At 42.4% G+C, this 21,398-nt stretch overlaps 1 protein-coding gene across 2 annotated transcripts in view; it reads left to right on the forward strand.

Annotated features, from left to right (window-relative positions):
- Positions 1–21,398, forward strand: part of SLC35F4 (solute carrier family 35 member F4) — a 127,301-nt gene that overhangs the window by 85,398 nt on the left and 20,505 nt on the right. Inside the window, exon 2 of one of the 2 annotated variants that reach the window (XM_049828441.1) lies at positions 17,773–17,961. The exons of the other annotated variant lie outside the window; for it this stretch is intronic. Coding sequence (XP_049684398.1) covers positions 17,773–17,961 — 189 coding nt within the window. The remainder of the gene's footprint in view (positions 1–17,772; positions 17,962–21,398) is intronic. 2 annotated transcript variants of the gene reach the window in all.

A 21,398-nucleotide genomic window follows, 5' to 3' on the forward strand; every position in this document is an offset into this window, starting at 1 on the left:
TTAATATTGTAATCTTGGTTATTAATTGTTTACCATAGGGAGAAAAAAGCTCCCCAAACTGAACCTGATATAGCTCAATTTGTTCGTTGATTAGGACTATAGACACCATAACCAACTGGCAACATGAGATGGTGTAATGTCCTTCATGGGGACCTTACCCTTTATATCTTACCACAAGGTAAACCTCCAAATGATTTTGCTTTCTCCTGCCAGTTTCGTCAGCAGAAACTGGCACAGAAACGTGTGGCTGGAGCGCAGTTTGTTGCAAAGATCCGTCCATGCAGGGCTGACACTTAAGATAAACCTGTGGTTACCTGGAGTTCAACTACAGCTTTTGATGTAGGTTGCAACTTCAGTGGAGAAGAGTAAATAGCCTTTACTTTTGCAGTAGGTCCCTTAAACATGTATGACTTACTACTGCAAAAGGAGATGTTGTAAGCCAAGAGGATGGTGTATGTTTTGACGGCATCAGTCCCTTTTTGCTGTGAGCGTGGAGTACTTGTTAGTGGATGTGATTCAGCACTCTCTAATTCTGACTCCGCTTCCAGTGCTGGTTTGCTGTCTGGTTAGTGAGTCAGCAACTCGCAGCTTCCCCGTGCTCTCGTCTGGATTAATATTTACTGAGCCAGGGGACAGACTGCTGCAGGCAGGGTGTACCGTGCCTGCACAACGAGGGCGGTGGGAAGCAATCTGGATGCGGTTCAGAGGCCTCTGACCGCTGGGACTCTTGGCTCGGGATGAGGGATCTCTTCTGAGACCTCATTCAATGATTATCTTTTATAATAAAACTGGTGCAAGGGAAGAGATACCTTGTCTGGCTTGAGAGCTTTGGTTAGTGTCTTGACAGCGTTTGCCTTAACTAGGAACAGATGTGGAGGTGCGAGCCTGCAGCTTGGGTTGTCATTTAACCTGTATAGTTACATGCTGTATAATTCATACTGCTATAATTCATACTGCATGTTTCCTTGACAAATAAGGACTCCCTGAGTGAAAATGATTGGATATGTAGATCGATTATGTGGAACGTTGGCTTGTATTGGGTTTTGTTAATTCTAGATTGCTGAGCCAGCACACTCAGCAGTGGCTGACAGTGATCTGGGGCTCATGGTCAGGGAAATCATAAGCCAGATTTCCAGGTATCACACAGCTTCCACTCCCTGCAAATAAGAAAACTTTAACATGTTGCAGACAGAAAGCGCAGAATGTGAGGCAAGCAACAACATATGAAAATCTGTTTTAAAGGTACCTGGAAACTAGTTTACTGTACAATTTTTTGGGGAACCCCCCCGTATTTTCCCACTGCGGTGCCTTGCATAAACATGAGGTGAGTAAGATGGCACAGGACCACAGATTTCATGTTGACTTGCAGTCTGTGGAGTAACTATGATGCCAGCCTGGTAGATAAGGACATCACATTCCACTTGTGGATGGATTTGTGTCTGATGTACCTCAAGAGAGAGGAATAGAGCTTGCTTCTCTCACTTCCACTCCATATTATTTTATTAATTTCTTCAGCACACTTAGAGTGGAGATAGAGGGTACATAGGAAGGATCAGAAGACTTACATGAATAGCGTTTAATACAGAAATACAGAAATCAGCTATTCATAGTAGGAGCAGAAACAGATGGCCAAAGCTTTTGCTTGTGTAGCCAGAGAAGCTGATGCTTTTCAAGCTGCAATCTTTGATGGGAGTTATAGGTACCAATCACACTTATTTTTAAAACAGTTTTGTATCTGCTTCATTTCTCTTGCAACTGTTGTACTAACTGCAGATTGCTATGGTAGGTATTTGAAAGAGTGCTTTGTGGATTTGCATATGGATTCTGAGTTGCAGAGTTAAAAAATGATGGCTGATTTTCCTTTGAAAAAAAATGCAGCAACTTTTAGATGCAATCCCATTCTGCTGTTAATGTTGAAATTGTCTGAAAGAAACATCTCGAATTGCTTGACATTGTCTCATGCATTTCATCCTCACCATTGTTAAGGTTCGTTAATGATTCCATTATAAGCTCCTATTTGCAGAAATGGTTTTCTAAAAACAATCTCTGTGTTATATTATTATGTTGTTTATATTACATAAATGTTCAAGGACTAGACATGTATTAATAGATAGCCTTGTGATGTGGAGCCGGCAATTACTTGAGTGGTGATTACTCTATCACAAAGTCTGCTGACTCTCAGCACTTTTGAGGGGAGAATAAAATTCTTTCCACAAATTGGGAAGATAATTTTCTTTGGAATAGTTGTTACACAGTGCTGGAAATCCTCTGCATGCAGATAAGAGATAAAAGCCGGTTAGCTTTATGCAATGCAGTGTAATGCTTTGGAAAAGACTGTCATGATGGAAAGCCTTATCAGTCACAGGGGATATAATGAAGATCCTAAAGGATTGCTCCAGGCCTTCCAGGAGGGGACATGCTGGGTGGAAAACCAGGCAGCTGCAACCATTTCTCTTTCCTGTACTTCTGTAGTGTGTCCCAGGTACTCGACACTGGGGTGGGGTGGCCTTGGAAGAGGGAGTGATGAGGTACTTTCTCCCTCACTTCCATACGGTTAACCACTCTCTTTTCCTTACTGTGTTACCTCACCCTAATAGTAAAGAGTGCAGGCCATTCTGTCTCCCAAAGAGGAATAAGAGGGCAGCATTAAAGGGACGTGCAGGGCAAGATCACACATTTAAGATAACGTCCTATGCTGCTGGCTTGGTTGCCCCAAAGACCCTTCCTAGCCCTCTGGGTACTGTGGAGTCACAGGCTGCCTCATCCATTAGGATGCTGTAGGTCAGTTCTCTGCATGTACCAGGCTCTTCTGTGGCTGCATCTGAAGGATGATCCGGCTGGGACTCTGCTTCTTCCCCTCTGCTCCTCCGTACGTCCTGGCTCCTTACGGGTGAGTGAAGGGAACAGTCCTTGCACACATACCCCAAGCATGGTACTTGTTAGTGGGTAAAACACATGAGATCCCACCAGGCAGGTTGCTTCAGGAAGCCCAGCACATGACATCCTAGGTTGGTGATTCTTGATCCTTTTCAAATCACTTTGTGGCCTTCCTTACAGCCAATAACTTCTCCCTGTTTGGTGGTATAGTAGGGGATGGAGGACCAAGCTCCAGGCCAGGAATCCCCACTCTCGGCTGCTATCAAAGGCACAGAGACTATAGCTGAAAGGTATATACTTGTGGCCCGTAAAAATTCAGCAGCTTTGCTAGCAGATTCTGGTAGAGCTAAGCTACCTTTCTGTCCTTTTCCTTTTTATTTCCCATAGTTCCTGCAGCAAATACCTTGAATATCAACAGTAAAGCTTTCTACCTACAAATTCTTGGATAAGACTTGATAGTTCTCTTGGTGAAAAGCTCTGAAGGCAGGGCTCTTAAGAGGTGTTGGTAGCTCCCTCCTGGCAAAGAAAGCTCCCAGCACAGTGCCGGGTTACACAAGTGGATGGGGTTTTCTAAGAGTTACAGACATTATATGGGCTGTCACCAGTTTCCTCAGTGAAACTTTCTCATTGTTCCAAGTGAACAACTTCCAATAATATAAATACTACTAATAAAAAGGGAGTAGAAGAGAGAGAAGATGTCAGGGAAAGAGGGACAAAAATGTCCTAGCTGCCTCAAGGGAAGTGAGGAAGAAATGTAGACCAACCATGGCCTATATATGTCTCCTGATTGTGACAATTTTTGTAGGGCATTAAAAGCGAAGAGACTCCTGCAATACCATTGCTTCGTTATCAGATACAGAGCTGGATGTTACCGACTCTTTTGCCCAAGGCGTTCCTGATTTAGCCAGCTCTGTAGGAGTTACATTATTCAAAGTTTATTTAAAATAATTACTGTAATCATCCATATATTGTCACAGTGTAAGGAACCAGAAAATTGCGTTGCATAATTCCCTTGCAGTTGTCTGAGAAATCTCCCGTCTGCTTTGCTAACACAGCGCAGTTATTTGATGTGAAATCTTTGCTTTCATCCAAAGGGGCTGCCTCACTTTCAAGTTTACGAAGTGCGATAGCTAATATATTTATATTTTATCTGCTGCGCTTAACAATTGAATGAAAGAAAAGTGTTAGCAGAGGTCAAGCATTGTTTGAATGTGTTGCAAATGGTTTCCCAGGGAAACAGCAAATCAGTACTCATAGCCTACTGCAGCATCTCCAGAACAACATCTAGCCACCAGCCATAGCCGAGTGTTTACTATAGTACTCGGGACCTAAAGCGATGCAGACTAAAGATGAAGTGAGCGTGTGAGTAGGAGAGCAATTTCAAAGGATGAAGAAACATTCGGCAAGAGTGGCACCATTACCGTCTTACAATGTTTCCGAATTAAATTCGCCTGTGCCAGACGGTAAATGCTTTTTTTCCTGTATATCTAACCCTAGGCAGGAATTTACTTCGCATGCTCCTCCTGCTCTGTTCCGTGCAAAGTACTGCGAATGTGTGTGCGTGTATGTGTATTTTTAAAGTAACTAATGCTTGGACAGCATTTTTAACACTTTAATATCATCTGGGATAAGTGCAGTTAAATTTCTATTGCTTGTGTTCAACTGCTGTGTGAATGATTTCTGATGAAGAAACTAATGTTGAAATGTGAACAACTGATAAAGTTGTTGTACTTCAATTCTGGCTTTTAAAATGATGTGAAACTAGGTCCATATAATGTTATCGAATTTTCTGTAGTATTTTAATATTGTCCTCTAGATCAATCTTTTTTGCTTTAAAGATAGAGGCACCAACTTTTTTGTGCTTGCTGTCCCTCAGCTTGAGATAGCAATTGTTCCCTTAAACTGCTTTTCCCCCCCTTATTTTCAGAAGTGTCAGCTCTAAAGAATTCCTTAATACAAAAACCACAAGATAGAATTTGTGAAATCTGTTGTATGCTCTTGATCAGACATGACAGCCTCATTCCTTTAAGAGTGTATACTAATTTAGCATCACACTTTTGTGTCAACTGGAAATGTAGTGATGTTATCCAGTGTGAGATATGACTGGGCTGATAGCCGTGATGCAGATATAAAGCTCAGCATGCTGAAAATACGCAGCAGGTATATGTGCAGTATAAATCAAAGGTCGAAAGGAAAGCTTTTCTAAAAATATTCCTAATGTTCAGGTTCAAGTTTTTGTTCTAAATGTTTGTAGAATCTCAGGCTTTCAGTGCACTGTTGCAAGTTTATTATATTCAGTGTCGGATGTTTTAAAGAGCTGAGTGGTACTTTCCGAAGTTGCTTGTTCTGCCAGAATGAACTCTTCCCACCAGGTGTGGTACATTGTTAGGAACACTCGAGCTGTAAAATTGCAAGGTGTGTGCTGTCTCTGATTTGAGCTTTGTTATGCCAACCAGCAATGAAAATGTGATTCCTTTGTGTGAGTTAAATTCAGTGCTACATCCAGGATAAAAACAAAGCAAGAGACACAGTCCAGTGCTTGTCAGCAGAGCGTGACTTCCAATTCTTCAATCTACCCAGGTCAGACTGGCTTAAATTACAAATGGGGCTGGGTTTTGGTAGAGCAGGCAATAGGTTGTGTCATTTTTCTTGGGAGCATATGTGTGATATTGAGAATTCTGCAGTCTTGGTAGTTAACTGGTGTAACTGAGTTTCCTGAGGGAAAAATGCATTAAAGAAAGTTGAAGGAGCTGATAGACCTGCTGCTTATGTCGGTCCATTGCTGTTGCATAGCACCAGATTTTTAGGATGTGTGATACTGTAATTCCTACACTCACCTACTTTTAAAGGAGCAGTGTTATGGCCAGGTGAGCTGGCTTGCTGTGCTGGTTAACAGGGTGATTTGCTGCTCTTTATTCCCTGAGACCTCCCAGCACAGACCGGGCTCACGTTGCACCAGGCTGTGAATGCAGAGGATTAAAGACTGTCCTTAGCCTGTAGGGTCTAAGACAACTCAGGAGATGTGGTTGCCTCCAACTTAACCAGTCCAACTGCTGTCCGGTGCCTCTGTTTAGTCCAGTCTTAACCTTCTCCCCATGCTGGGCTGCAGCAGCAGCATCAAATATTGCACTGCCTGTTTCCTCAGGGAGGGAGAATCCAGTCATTGTAGGAAGAAAGGGCAGTAGACTGGAAGTGACTACCTGAGAGCGCTTGTCATATCCGACAGGCTGAAAATGGAAAGGTTCTTGCTAGGGATGAAGCGGGCCAAGCTGAACTAATACCAGACCCATACATTAAATGTGAGTGTGTGCAGCCAGTTTTACAGATCAGCAAAGATTTTAGCAGGGATTCCCAAAGAATCCTAATGGGCTAGGGCAGCCACCTTCCCAAGAGCACTGCGCCTGTCCTGCCTTTCCTTCCCAGGCATGGGGAGAGCATGTGGAAGAGATTCCACAGCAACCTGGGCTCTGGGCCTGTGTGCTGGGAGGAGAGCAGGGGACCAGTGCACTCTATGTTGGCAGTTTTCAAGCAGTTGAGGTTTGTGGCTTCCTAGCTATCTTCTGGTAGAACCACAGAAACTGCTGACTCCTGGATGGTGGAGTGAAATCCAGGCAAGAATACTCCTTCCGTAGTGAAGAGGCACCCAGACGTTTGCAAATCACCGGTCAGAAAACGCTGCTCACGTGGAAAGAAAGGGAGCAGATACAGCTGCCGAAAAGGGTTGGCGTATGGGCTAGGTGGTTCTGGAGGATGGGAGGTGTGTATCAAGCTGAGACCAGAGCCACCAAATACTTTTGAGAACATGTCTTCATCTCAGTCTGGCCAGCCCTCACTCCCCAGCATGGCATCCGCCACAGCGAGAGGACTCTATGTACGTGAGTGCCTGAGCCAGGTGGGTTGTGTGGACACTGCACGGAGGAGACTTATCCCAAATGTGCCGTCATGGAAAGGCAGGGGTGAGACCTGTTGGAGATAGTATCCCAAGGGTAATGGAGAAACCAGTTGGAAGTATCTCCTGGGGTTACATAATGCAGCAATACAGTGATAAATATTTACTTTTGCCCCAGCTGCTTACCTGTAAAATGTTCTTTTAACCCACCCTTCCTCAAATGTGCTTAATTAGGTTCTAAGTCAGGCAAGGAAATTGAAGCATGTGCTTAATGGTGTACCACAGTGCTGCTACGGATTGAGCCTGAGCCAGTCAGATTTGGTCTTATCTAGATGCATCTAAATGTCAGCATTGGTAAGTACAGAGAAAGTTGTCTGAGCTTCCTGGAGTCAGCAGGAGAGCTGGACACCTCTGAGAGGTGATTCATCTCCTAAGATTGGTATCTAAGGGAGCTGGAATGAATCACTCTCTGGAGGCACCCATCAAACAGGAGAGGCAATAGTTTGCGTAGGAGATAAATACAAGCAGTTTGATATTGAGTTGTGTGTCAGTGTGCTGACTGCTTTTACACTTGGATCTTAGGAGACCCATGAACCAGCCTGGATTTATTGCAGTGTTTCTTGAAAGTAGAAGCTATATCATAATTATTTAATAATGAGATGCATATGAGTGATTTCCGGAGTGTCCTGGGTCTAAATTCCTTTCACAACAACTTTATGTCAAAGCAGCGTCATGGCTTTCATTGAAGCTACTCTTGATTTACTGTAGTGAAAGTAAAAATGAGAGTTTAACTTTTTGGAAATGTCACTAAATTTTAGCGATGACAAGATTAATTTTCAAAGAATTTTTTTATAGAGATTCATAACCTGTTATGTTTGGAGTAAAGTGTATAAATTGTGAAAGCACTGGAGGTGCATCTGATCTAATTTATTACAAAGTTTGTAACAGAGGTTTTCTTTAATGGGATGGTGCTGCAGCTTTGAATGAAATGATTTGCGTTTATCTGTTGCTCATTCAGTGCTGAAGTGGTGAAAAGCTGGTCTGATCCCAGACCAATGAATCCTACAATTGGCTTGAGCTGGTGTCTGGTCAAGCATATCTGGGGAAAAGAAAGTCTCATAGGTCTCTTGCAATGAAGGATATCCCTTTAAATGTATGTTCGAAGGACTCATTCAGAAGTTATTGAGGTGGTCTCATAGGGACCGTTTATGTAAGCGAAAGCTTAAAATAAAGTCCTTGCTCTGGAGCTGCAATAAGGGGACTTGTAAGTCCCTGGGTGTTGTTCCCTCAGACAGGTATGTGTTGGCTTCACCTGAATCTGATGGTCTGGCTCCCTCCTCACAGAATAGTGTGGTGTGGAAGTACCCCCGTCGTCCTCCTCAGAGGCTGAGCCAAAGCTCACTAAAATCAGTTGGTCTTCCCAGGAACTGCATTGGGGTTTGGATCCGTCCCTGTGATCTAGAGTCATTTGCTGGCATGGGCTTAGCTTGGCTGGACACCGAGGTGCAGACATACTTCTGGATGCCTCTACGCTGCCCTCTTCTTCCTCTACAGCACCGGGGCGGCTTGGCTTGGCTTTCCCAGCAGCACTTAGCCAGAAAGTTGCCCTCTGAGATGTTCGTGTTGTGAAAGTGTCTTAAAATGTTTCATGTGACTTCTTTGCGAGTTGCATGGGTAGTGAGGGGGAGTGTATTAGTATGCCTGGTCCTGCCCTTCCCAGGCTTTATTCTGGGTACAGTGTCCTGATGGGTAAGGAAGGAGCAATAAGCAGAGGATCTTTGCATGGGAAAAGTTCTGTGCTGAAGGAGGAGATGTTCATAACCTTACTGGAGGTAAGTGTTTTCTAACTCCAGAGTCATCGCAGCTAAGAATGAGATTTTGACACCACATTTGTTTTTCAAGGCAAATGGAGATGTCAACAATGTTTCTGACAGCAGAATTCAGTCCAAAATATTCCGCTCCAAATGTATGTTTTGTGTAGAAGTTGTAGAAGTTTTGATTTCAACATATAAAAATCATTCTTCATTTGCAGCACTTTCTTCTACGTTCCTTCAAACTCTAAATATGTTAAGTCGTGCCCAGTAACTTTAAAATATATGTAGCTAGTATGTTTCAAATTATATATGCCAGCTGCCAGTTCCACTACAGATCTTCTCAAATAAACTCTTTTCCCCAAGATCTATTCTGTTACCCTCATGCTGGTGCTGGTGTATTATTTTTGGTGTCAAATCAATGGAGTTCCTTGTCAGTGCTTAAACAGAGGCAGTGATAAATTTGTTTGAGTTATGTTGAAATGAGAATGGGAAAAAAGTCATCTTGGCTTAAAGTGAGTAAGGAGGAAAAAAAGCCTGGGAAAAATTATTTCCATGCTTTTAAATATACTTTCAGTAAAATGTAGGTGGATGAACAAGTGGTACAAAGATTTGAATAGAGATTTGGGTTTTCTAATATTTGTCTTTATGTGTTTTGAGGAAGGGTCTTGATCCAGGGCAATACAAAGAGGAGCCATTTACTTCAGTAAGAAACAAGTTGAGAAGTCCTCCAGAGACAGCTGGCCATTATGCTCATGCATCAGGGCTGCCGAAAAGTCGGTCTGCAGGTTGCTTGCACCCAGCAAAGCCTTTATATGCTTCCTGGAAAGGTCCTTTTTGTTTGGTTGTTTTTTAATGGTTGCAGCTGTTGAACACAATGGATGTTGCAGTCTGCATTCATTTTGTGCTGCAGTCCCCAGTCGGAAGTTGTAGGACACAGGATTGGATGCAGACTATGCACATCATATTCCCTGGTTTGCCCAGAAAGCATTCATCTCGGAGCAGGTTCTTCATAAGAAGAACATGTAGCTGATGTGCAGAAAGATGGATTTACAGACTTGCAAGTGTTTATCAGGTTTGCATGCAGAAGCCAAGGCATCAAGCATATGGCAATTAATACGGGAACCCCAGTTGCAGCAGGCAGCTGTGGGGATCTGGGGAGATGAGAGTCAACCATAGCATGAGTAGATGCCTTTGTGCAACTTAGCTAGCAACTATTTCCCACTTTCCTCATCTGCAAACAGTGAATAATCATATATGTATCTACCCATATGACATGGCTGTATTGAGTGTAAATGGAAGCTCCTTCCCTCTTCAATATATGTGTGTTAAATCTCAGTATTATTATTACTACTACTTCTTCTAACAATAACATGGTGCATTTGCATGTACTTTGTGTACAGATCTCACCCTCTTTCCATTCTAAGCAGAGCCAGTGTGTACAAATGCTATACCTTGTCTTGTTGGGGCCTTTCACAGACCTTGAATTTTATATGAACAGATGTCACTAATGCTCTGACTGCAGATTTCATCTAGCAGATCATATTAGGCACTGGGACAGTAGCATGATGTAGCTTCCATATTGGCAGTGCTGTCCAAAACCATCTTCTGTGTGGCAACCAAAAAAGCTGGGAGCAAATAGACGCTGGAAGTGCCAGGACCAAGTAGAATCACAGGTTGTTTTCATAACTGACGTGGACCATACACAGATGGTCCTGCCTGATTCTGATTTGTTTTAATTTAATTCTGAATTCCTTAAGTTGCCAGATCTCATAGTGTTAGATGCGAATGCACTCAGTTCCTTCTCATTAGCTCTTTATATTTCTTTTGCTCAAAACTGACTTATGGTATTGCAGTTTGCAGAGTTGGGCATGTCTTTTCATTTTCATTTAATGGTGCATCCTCAGTCTATCTGGTTGTTGTCAGGTTTTCTTGCTGTTTATATATTGGTTTAGTTTGTTGTGCTTCTATTCCAGATATTAGTTAAAAGTGGAATCAAGGTGCATGGCCTTACTGTTCAGCGGTCTGGATCTTAAATCAGGAGAAGTTAGCACCTTGGGACTAGGTCCCAACACAGTTACCATCATAAAGCCAAGGAGGTGCAGGTCTGGAAGGTGACTTCAGGAAGTTGTCTGGGTCATCCCTTCTCCAAGGCAGAGTTAGATACACCCTGACCATCCCTGACAGGTATCTCTGTCATTTGTCTCTGCCGTGAGACCATTTTCCAGGAACTTAACAGTCCCTGTGGTCAGATTTTTCCTTCTCCCCAGGTGGGACATGGGACATGAAGGTGCTGTTTCCCCAGGTGTTTGATGGTACAGAGACGACAGCCCTGCCATTGCAGTGTGTGTTTCAATCCGGAGCGCAGGGCTTTGGCGGTGGCTGGGGGAGTGGGAGGTGGGAAGCCGCATGGGTGAGGTTTCGTGCCTAAGCACAAGACATGACTCTTGTGTACGGGGGGATTTTTTTTTGACTGTTTGATTTCCTCCCCTGACAATTAGGCTGGAACTGGTCGTCTCCAAGGGTCTAGAGTGACACATCCCTGATCAGGAACTAAGTTCGTTATAAGATGTGAAATTTAAGTTATTTACTCCCTTTGCTGCCTCTTTGTTCACTTTATAGCAAGGATAGGAGGGCACATGGAAGTTGTTGAGATTGCTAATTGTGAGTGAAGTTGGCGTCTGCTGATTTGAAGTGAAGGGCTGGGTACAGACACTGAAGGGATAATTGGCAGAAATTGCTGATGGATGTCACTGTTAAACTACAACAAAAATATCTGCTTTTTTGCTTTCTGCTCTTGACAATAGTTAATCATAGTACAAGAGAAATGCTGTACACCATCACTGAGTCATTTGTTTTTCATTAAAATCTGAAAATCTTGTTTTCTCCTAGGACAAAAAAAATTTGTTGTAACCTTCTTATCCCCTTCAAACATAAAAACTTCCAGAACAAGCAAATAGTAAATGAACAAGGCATTGCTCTGAAGGGACACACATGCATAACTCTAATACACAGAGACCATTGCAGTGTCTTGGAAGGATGTGTTTAAATGAAGAAAATTGTCTCCAAATGCCTGAGACATGATGAAATGTTTTTTCTCCATTTAACAAGAGATACTTATTCTTCAAACCTGTGGAGCACGCTGTCTGCAATGACACCCTTCCTATTGTTTGTTTGCTTGGGTTTAGTAAATGTAATTACAGCTTCATGTCCTGAGTTAAACTGCTGGTTCTGAATTCATTAAAAGTTCGGGAGAGTTTTCCCTTGAATTTTAACTTCCTGGGTCAGCTGTTATCTTCAGGTACTCTAGTGTATGCCCAGAACAGCTTTGCTGATTGTAGTCAGTTGCTGTGGGTTTACACCAGCATATGGAAGGGCAGGATTTGATTTTACAGGCAGTCCCTTTGGCTGAAAATAAGCTATGGACCTAACTCACCATTGGATTGATAGTGTTGGATAGGCCTGCCCCCAGTTGTGTGCTAACAGTAGCAAACAATCCAATTAAAGCCATGGCTAATCCAACCTAATGAGATTTTGTTGTTGTAAAATGGACAAAATAAGCTCTCTTCACTTCTACCAATAGCAGTGCAACTCAGTCCCTTTTCCTGTAGGGCCATGTGTGTCCGATATTTCCCTGGCCACAAAATTCACATCATCTTCTCCCTACTGCATGGCATTAAAACCAGAATTTCATTGCGAAAGTCTCCAGCCCTCACGATCGTGAACTGACTAGTATCAATGCACGCATGTGTACAGGCTGCTGGAAACAATAGGGCTTGTGATGTGTGAGCGAGTCTGTCATCGTTGCGGATGCTCACTCTAACAGGTAACGTTGCAGTGTAAAGGAAATGTTGTCAATTCTTTCACCGGTGCCCAATTTAGCAGGAACGTTCAATTGACGTACTTTCCACATAACACCAGACTGACTTCTACCTCCATCCATCTGTTAAAACCTAGCAATTGTTTCTGCAGCAGTAGTATGAAGACATCATTTTGTCAATGCAAAAACAATGACATATTAGGAGCTGAGATTTTGAGGACACAGTTAAATAAGCGTACTGAATGAGTAAAAGGTAGATTGTAGATGGTTGACTGACTTCTTGGAAAAGCTGGTCTCTCTCCTGACTACAGTGGTAGCCACAAGTGACCACTGCTTTGCAGGGCTTTGGGAACATAATACAAAGAAACTGTCCAGCTCATTTGCATCACCTATTTAACCATCGATTTAGTTGTGTAATAAAAAAAAGAGTATGTATTTTGGCGTATAGCAGCAAGCCAGATGTTGCTATCTCTAAATAAGCCAACACTTTGTGTCAGTAATCCAGTGTCATGAATGCACGGATGACTTTCAGAAGGGAATTCAGTTACCCGTTTGAGAGGTTCTAAATTTCCATCAGGGCAGTTGGTTAAAAAAGAAGAGAAAAAGAAAAAAAATCAATTCTGTGATGACCTAGCCATAAAAATGACTTCCAGGGCTGCATTTTTATGTTGCATTGATTATTTTACTGGCAGTCCATTTGATCCGTTTTTAGTAAGAACTTTGAGACAAGAAAAGTTGTCACAAATGAAATGGCATGGAGATTTTTGTATTCCAAGCACTGCTGTCACATGCTAAATATGTCATATACATGACGATAATCTGAAAATAGTTGGGTTTGAACCTTAAAGCATAATCCCTTCTCTCCAAGCCCCCTTCAAAATAACAAAGCGATTTTTCTAGCCAAGGTGAGGACCTATTTTCTCACTGTGTGAGCCTCATATGGAAACCTGTATATGAACAAAAAGCCACAAGTCATGTATCGCATCTTTCAGAGGGTCAAGGGGCAAGGGAGCTGTGCGTAGTTTACAGATGGATGATGAAAATGATTGTCAGGACAAGGCATGTGCTGCACGTTCCTGGTTTGAATGGACACGGCAGCAGCAGCATGTGGTGGTTGCCTCCTCCTACAGCCAGGACTCACAATGGTGTTCAAGAATTTGAAAATGCATGGACATCAGTGATATTAATCATATGGTTTAGTTCCGTCACAAGCATAATTACCTTGCTAAATGGAAGTACACTGGGATAAGTATATAATAGTTAATGCAAGACAAGGACAGACTTTGTTAGAAGCATGTGGAAAGCCACAGGTTCCCCTTGCTGGTTTCCCTTTGGTCTCCATGTGCAGAGAAATGGCTTTACTTCTTATGCTATAAAGCATTTGCATTTGCAGGGCAAGGAAAAAGATTTGTTGAAAGAAAATAATAAACTAAAAATAATCTTTAAAAATGGGAAAGAGTGGGGGTTTGTTTTTATCCAATAATGAAAAATCATCCAGATGGATTTGACTCCTTAAGACATGCTTGATATAATCACGTGTGATCCTTTCCAATTCTCCCTTCCCTTCTTTGTAAATCCCATGAGCTGAGTGTTGCTTTGACACCTTCAAGTAATGAAGGAACACTTCCAGCAGCAAGATTTGGCAGTCTGGCAAGGTTTTTCCTATTTGTTAGTTTTTTCCCAATCTCTTCCAGTGGCATTCCCTTAAAATATCAAATGATGCCCAAAATGTAGATTCATTCTCAGCCTGTGATTCATCTCTGCTAAAGCCATGAACTGTGTTCATGCTCGACATTGACTGTGTCGGTCTACAGAAACTGGATGAGGCTTCTGGGCACAGTGAGTTACAGATATCTGTTGCAACCTCTTACATCGCCTAGTCAGGTTAAAAGAAGGTCAGGTAAAGTAGTCAGGTAAAAAGTCCCACCCAGTGTAAATATCTCTGCTCAGGATGGTTGCCCAAGGTCAGGTTGGACGGGGCTCTAAGCAACCTGATCTAGTTGAAGATGTCCCTGCTCATTGCAGGGAGGTTGGGCTCGATGGCGTTTAAAGGTCCCTTCCAACCCAAACCACTCTGTCATTCTATGATTCTGTTATTCCCTGTATAGTCATAGGGATGCAGATAGTCCCAGGGCACTATTTTTCTCGTCCTAAGGTTGACATCTAAAATAAGTCAAATGAATCTGACCCAGGCAGTGTCACTCCACCTTTGCTGTGGAGGAGGTGTTTATAGTACCTTCTTAGTGCATAGTTGCTTCTCCATTTGCACGTGGCAAGTTGTGGCAGCACCCTGCTGTTGTCCTCTCCAGAGAGGACATGGTCTCACTGTCTAAGACCATGAGGTCTCCGTAAGCGTGGGGGATTTATGAAGGTATATGGAAGTTCAGTGGAAAATGCTGCTCTTGATCCCTCTAAATTTGGAGGGTCTTAGTGGATCCCTGCTTGATAGCTGATAATGGCTGTGTGAGACAAAGTCCTGGAGTTACATGAGTTCTGCCTTCCCCTCCTCTTATGTGGGGTAACATTGCACACGTGTGAGGTTTCATTGCTGTACTGTGTAAATGGTGATTTGTTGTCCTTGCTGCTGATACCAGGTTTGGGTAAGTTAGCCCAGCATATATCTATTCACCTTGCCTGTCAAAGTATATCCTTAAAATACATTCAGATTCAGTAGCATTAGCTGGCCCGGGCTTTCTAGCTGTAACAATGAAATATTGATAAATCGCCCTGCTATCTGATTACTTTCAAGCATAAGGGAAGAAGAATTCAGTAAATCAAGCAGTGACTGTCGATTAAATGCAATCTCTTGAATTGCAGTTCTGGTCTCAACTGCTGAGTTTCTCAATGTACAGGAAAAGATTGATGCTGCTTTGTTGTACCAGATATAAATAACTCAGCTCTTTTTGCATGTGAGGAAAAATAGGTTTCCTTGAAATTTTGGTTGCGGATCATCTGCTAGACTTCTGCGGAGTGTGATGTGAATCTTGATCTTGTTCTAAATTATATCTGAATTGAGATGTAGCATGTGTCTTTCAGCTTAATGAAATCCCTTTAAATGATGCATATCAAAGTGAGTAGTGATTTGGGTCGAGGCACCTTGGTGGCTGATTCTCTGAGGACAGGCAGTCAACAAACGCTTTCTGAAAATAAAACTTCTTTAAGTTGGGGACCTGAAAATTCCTAAGTACCTTTTTGAATATTTAGCCCCAAAAGTACTGATTGTGTTAATCCCGTGGAGGCTGGAACTAAATTTCAGCTGTCAAATAAAGGTGTTATGCTGCTTCTAATGGAGTGAATGGCCCAGGGCTGCCATTTCTACTGTACTTTTTAACCTCAGAGTGACTTGCAACATGTTTACAAAGTAACTAGGTAATGTTATCCTTGTTCTTTACAAGTGGGAGGAGTAACACTTGGAGTTACAAAACAAGTAGAACAAAATCGTGGGGGGAGTTGTATGGCTGTTAGATCATTATTTTCCTCCATTAAAAAGAAAATATATGAAGGTGAATGGCTTTTTAAAGGTCTGAAAATATCTAGTAGGCTCTAAAAAGCTCTGCGGAGAGTAATGCTCATAAAAAACGGAAAGAGATGATATGGCGCTTAGACATCATACAGGTCTTAATCCTTCAAAGTTGACTTTTGCGGGTCCACTGTCATAGACTGTGGCTTGCATACTGCATTGATTGAAATTTGTAGAACTATGTGGCGAGGTGGGACCTGGACTTGGGCATCCTTCTTGTGTCAGAGATCTGTCACTGGACAGAGGACAAAAGGGAAGACCGTCTTTGAGAAAGATCATCTCAAGGGGTTTAGCTGCTGGTTCAGTTGCTTGTCTACTTGGTGGGTAAAAACTGACCTTGGAGGTTCTAAATAGGCTGAGAGAGGATTTTTCTGTATAATACCATGTTCTATATGTGTCTGTCTTCCTTTGCCATCTTTGTAGTTAGACCTGGTGAACCAAACATAGCTTGAAGTTCATTGAAGGTTATATGAACCCTCTGAACTTCCTCTGGCAAAAGATTGTTGACCTGATTCATGCATTCCCTTGAATCTTGAATACAGTCCTTGCTTTAGAGTATACTTTTATGTTGTTGTTTGGCATGGAGTTATTTGCACCGTGTACTTGAATGGTTCATGTTGCAATGAAGAATGTTGCCCTCTGAGATGTCTGCTGTATTTTGTTGCACATCTGGCACCTTACACGTGGGTTTTGTGTCTATTTTTGTATTCTTTACAATGTGAAATAGGTGTAATTGTCAAATTCAATCCTTCCAAGTCATGGCAAAGTCAGTGGCTGCCCTGGGTATATGCGTCTTCCGTAAGTTTAGGTAAGATAGTCACCAGTTGAAGTAGCAGCTGCAAAATGAGCGGTGGGTGATCTCAGTTGACCACGAACACACATTTTTACCTACCAAAATGGCCTGTCAAATGACTTTCTGAGAAGAGGACTCTTCTATGCTGCTCATGCGTTGACCTCTTACACAGACACCTTCAATAAATTCAGGAATATACGCAAGATCACCAGGCTCACACTGCCAGATTCCAGCACTGCACTCCTTTCTGTTGTTTGCTGTTCTTAATCCAGTCCTTCAAGCTCCTACTTGTAAAATATGGTGTCCTTCTCACTAGCAAACTTTTCATCTGGTACCACTGGTATTTCTGGGACCTGGGTCCTGTCAGCTGCCTTGTGCGTCTACACAGCCTCTGTGTGAAATGCAGCATCCTCGGTGTTGTCTGCACCTAGCAGAAGAAAAAGCAACTTCTCTGAAGATGTGGAGATTCTGATTTGGTGCATGTAAAGGCTTAAAACTGGTGTCTTCAATGGTTTAGCAGAAGTCTTCATCCAAAAGAGCTGTCAGTGGCCGTGGCTTCATTCCATACAAGAGTCTCAAGGATCGTTCTGGAGGACGGAAAGGGGAAGCTCTCCTCTGGAGAGACTGTCACCACTGACCCCGGGAGGTAGTGCTTCCTCAGCACTCCTTTCCACCCTAAGGGAGAATGGTGACCTCTCCTCTTGCCTGATTCAGTGTCAGTGCTCAGGAAGGGGCCCACGTGAGTACAAATTCCTTTGCCTGTTCAGACCCTATGGATGGAGCCGTGGGGCTAAAAAAATACTGCAGCATAGGGCTCTCATTTCTTCAGGGGAAAGACTGGTTTTCGTACAGCACCTTTTTTTCTATAAGGGGGGAGAGACTTAAGTATTTATTTACTTACTTATTTACTTTATTCTGACCAGAGCTGAAACCTTGATTTTTGCAGTGTGCTTCCTTTCTCCCGCTGAATCGTTTGTATGCATTTCACTGACAGAGTGTTTCAAAGCCCCGCTTTCCTCCAGGGAGTTTACAGCCAAACTGATGCAAACTCTTTCTTCTCAGGTGCCTCACGATCATCTGTCATCCAATGCAAGCCAGGAGGCAACTGCCCCAGCAGACACAGAGGCATGACTAGGCAGCTCTCCCCTCTAACTGTTGCTGAAGATTCTGCTGCTCCCATTCTTGAGCTGCAGAATCGAAGTCCCTCGGGAATCTGTCGGCACAGCAGAGTCGAGAGGCAGAGCAGATCAGGTAGGCATAACAGCCGCACTCCCGGCGTCACAGCATGCCTGCGAAAGGCCTCTTTCGTCTGTCTTTTGAAAGATGGTGCAGAGTCCGAGCATGTTGACGTTGGTTTATGGTGCTGCGAAAAGCAAAGCCACGTGAAAGTCCTTCCTGTACCTGTGTGCAAACTGGGGTTAGGCGGGAAGGAAGCAAGGATGGGAGGAAAAGGCCTGGGCCTCAGTAGGTACGTGTAATGTCTTAGATATCTGAGAAATCATAAGGCCAGTAGGCGCAGAAGATCTTGAAAGGATGGTTAACGTTAGCACACAAGTTAGTTTTTACAAAGTGGTTATGTTTCCTCAGCTTCAGCCTGGCCAGAGACCAGGACCCTTAAGAGCCAGCCATGTTCCTTCTCAAAGACAATGACAATCTCGGCTCATACCGTGGACGGTCTGATGAAGAGGAAGAGAAGGAGCAACAGGTGGAAGGATATCTAGGGAAGACCATCACAGTTCAGATCATCGATCAGCTGCACGTCAGGGCTTCCATCAGGAATGTGTCACCCACTTTACTGCAGAAGTTTAGCTCAAATGAACCCGTAGGTACGGTGAACACTGACTTCTTCACCATGATGTCCATCCATCACCAGCAGGGATGGCAATGGGAGCGATTACAATATGCAGCCACAGGCCTTTGAGTCCGCTGAATTGTACTGTTGAGGAGAGAGATGTTAAATGACTGAAATAATTTAACTGTTCAAGTTCTTTGGAAGACTGTCTGTGTAGATACTGTGAGCAAAAAGGGGAGGAAAAACAGGTTGGATCTCCCTTGCATACTGGAATTGTGGGAGATGAATCTTCCTCTTGTCACTTCACCACCGATGGCAGCAAGAATCAGCCATTTTCTTCTTGTGTTGGAAAATGGAGGGATCTCGTACTCCAGGAGTACTCTCTTGATGGAAACCCTCAGAAAAATATCGGAGGGGATTATTGCTGCAAAGAGTGGATGATACAGCATCTTGCAGTAAAGATCATATGTAAGATACCAGAAAACCGATCTATACTCATTTTTGCAGATATCAGGCTGAAATAACTCTCTGCATGCTGACACTAGGGTACATCCAAAATCAGAATCCTTCTTCTCTAAGAAAGGACTTTAGGCCACTTGAGTAGTGCCTTGACATCATATTCTCTAAACATTTATTTCACATTTATTAATTCCCCTTTTTATCCTGATCTTCCCTTCCTCATCAGCGAGGTCTAAGTACGACTGACCTGACCAGTAGGTAAACAAATATAAAGAGTATTATTTTCTAGAATGTAGTTGCCAAGTAGTCAAAAGAGTTCAGAAGAAAAACTGTAGGTTTTGGTTTTCCTCTTCTCACTCTTCTGAAAAATGAAAGCAAAAGGTTTTTCTGTTACCATATTGTCACAGAGACATCACAAGCAAGAATTATATTATAGAGAAAGGGACCGTGCAGGGGTGTTTCTGCTAGCTGCCTTTCAACACAGTTTGCCAGTGACCAGTATCATCTCCCCGTGTCACCTGCAGCGTCATCTGCATTCTTTCCCTGTCATTTCATCCTTGTTGAGTTCTCAGATTGTTTCTGTGCTCTTGACAGGGTAAGCCTGTTGGTTTGTTTCAGATAGAACTAAACACAGACACCAAGGATTTCTACTACCTTGCTAATTTTAAAGTGCTATCTGCCAACCACTTTGGCTGATCAGTTTGGTTTCTCCTCATTAACATATCATTCGGTATCTGAACACAAGTGCTACTTTCTAGCTTAGTCCAGCCCCAGCTTCATGACTTGGAAATCCTTAAACCTATTTAGTATGAATTGTGTGCCTGCTCACCATCTGTCTTTGACTTCAAGCCCTGTAATTATTTTAAAAGATATTTCTTATCTTGTCCTTTTGATTCTTTGGCCAAGATTTAGGTGTGCACATCCCATGGATTTTGAAAGCAACCATCAAGCTACTATGTGTCTTTGGCTGGGAATCCATCTCAATTTCACTTAAATTAAATGTAAATATCTAGTCTAGGGAGAGATAAGCGCCTCCAGTAGACTTTAGATATATATGAGGATGAAATCAGCTACCTTCTCACCATGCCTGTCCATTATCATTAAATATAAAGGGGCCCTAGACAACATGTTTAGTCTGCATACACAATTATTTGCTAACTACATTACATGGGATGAATCCTACCCATTGAGCACTTATGAAAACTCCCCACTCTACATTTAATCAGGCTAAAACTTACATAGGTCTTTAAATCCAAGGTAGGATTTGCAACAAGTGTATATTTCTGTGCCTTTGCCTAACATGCTAACCAGGGACTATAAAATCCAAGTCAAATGCTAACAGTAGTGTCATGCATAGTAACAGCAATTACATAGTTATTTGGTAATTGAAAAATAGAATGCATGGATAAAGGTGCTATAGTCTTCTATCATTGTATGATTATTTTAACTGTTAGCTGAAGAAGGACTAATTGCATGGTAGTTTTGCTTAGCAGGAAAACCTGCAAGTGGATGTTACATAATATATTCTTTTTAAGCCATTCTAACTTGCAAATAAACTGTAATTTACTTTTTAATAGAAGATGTCAGTCATTATTAGTACCATAAAAATACCTATTTTCTCTCAGCAGCCAAAAAGAATGCTAAAATGATGCTTGCCTTTTCAGACCCGTGTCTGATTATCCTCTGCATGGTTTAATAAACCTGTAATTTTATTTAAATTCTTGATTCACTGCTAAACAATGGAGCCACTGAATACTGATCATTTTTAGGAAAAAAATATACCATACAATTGCAATCACAAAAAGCTCCATGTCCTGGTTAGGAAAATTCTTGATTGCAAATGTGCTCCCTGCTATGATGAATCGTTTTTTAGATGCAATGTTGGTCTAATGTAATAACTTGGAACCTCAGTTTGACATTTCTTTATGGCTCAAGCAGAAACAGTAATAGAAAAGGAAAGTAAACCTGAGTCTGAAAGGGTACCTTTTTCACATTTGAGTGTAGGACAGTGTATGCTCTCACTGCAGTAGATATATAGCTCCTCTTAATATGAATAATTATATTGTTTCTTACATATACCGCATCGTGTGTTGATGCGACTGATAATCGATAGTTATAATTAAGAATAGCTGCAGGTCATGAGTTTTAGAAGGAACTCCTGTTTCTTCTATCAAACTGATGTGATATGGTCTAACGGCGTAAATGGTTGGAAGCTCAATGCTGCCACATGAGATCATGGGGCAACAGTGTTAGTGCTCCTCAGTATCCGATGCAGTTCAATCCGTTGTTTTCAGCTGGGATCTGTGAAATCAAATAGAGTTCGTGGGTTGCATCTCCGGAAGATATGTCTGGAGAGCAAGTCAACAGTCAGTAAGATTAAATTCTCTATGCTTATGTTAGGAAATCTGCAGTGGTCTGCAGATTAGATCTGAAAAGT

Source organism: Accipiter gentilis, chromosome 25, assembly GCF_929443795.1.
Source record: "Accipiter gentilis chromosome 25, bAccGen1.1, whole genome shotgun sequence".
In the NCBI taxonomy this organism is placed as follows: Eukaryota; Metazoa; Chordata; class Aves; order Accipitriformes; family Accipitridae; genus Astur; species Astur gentilis.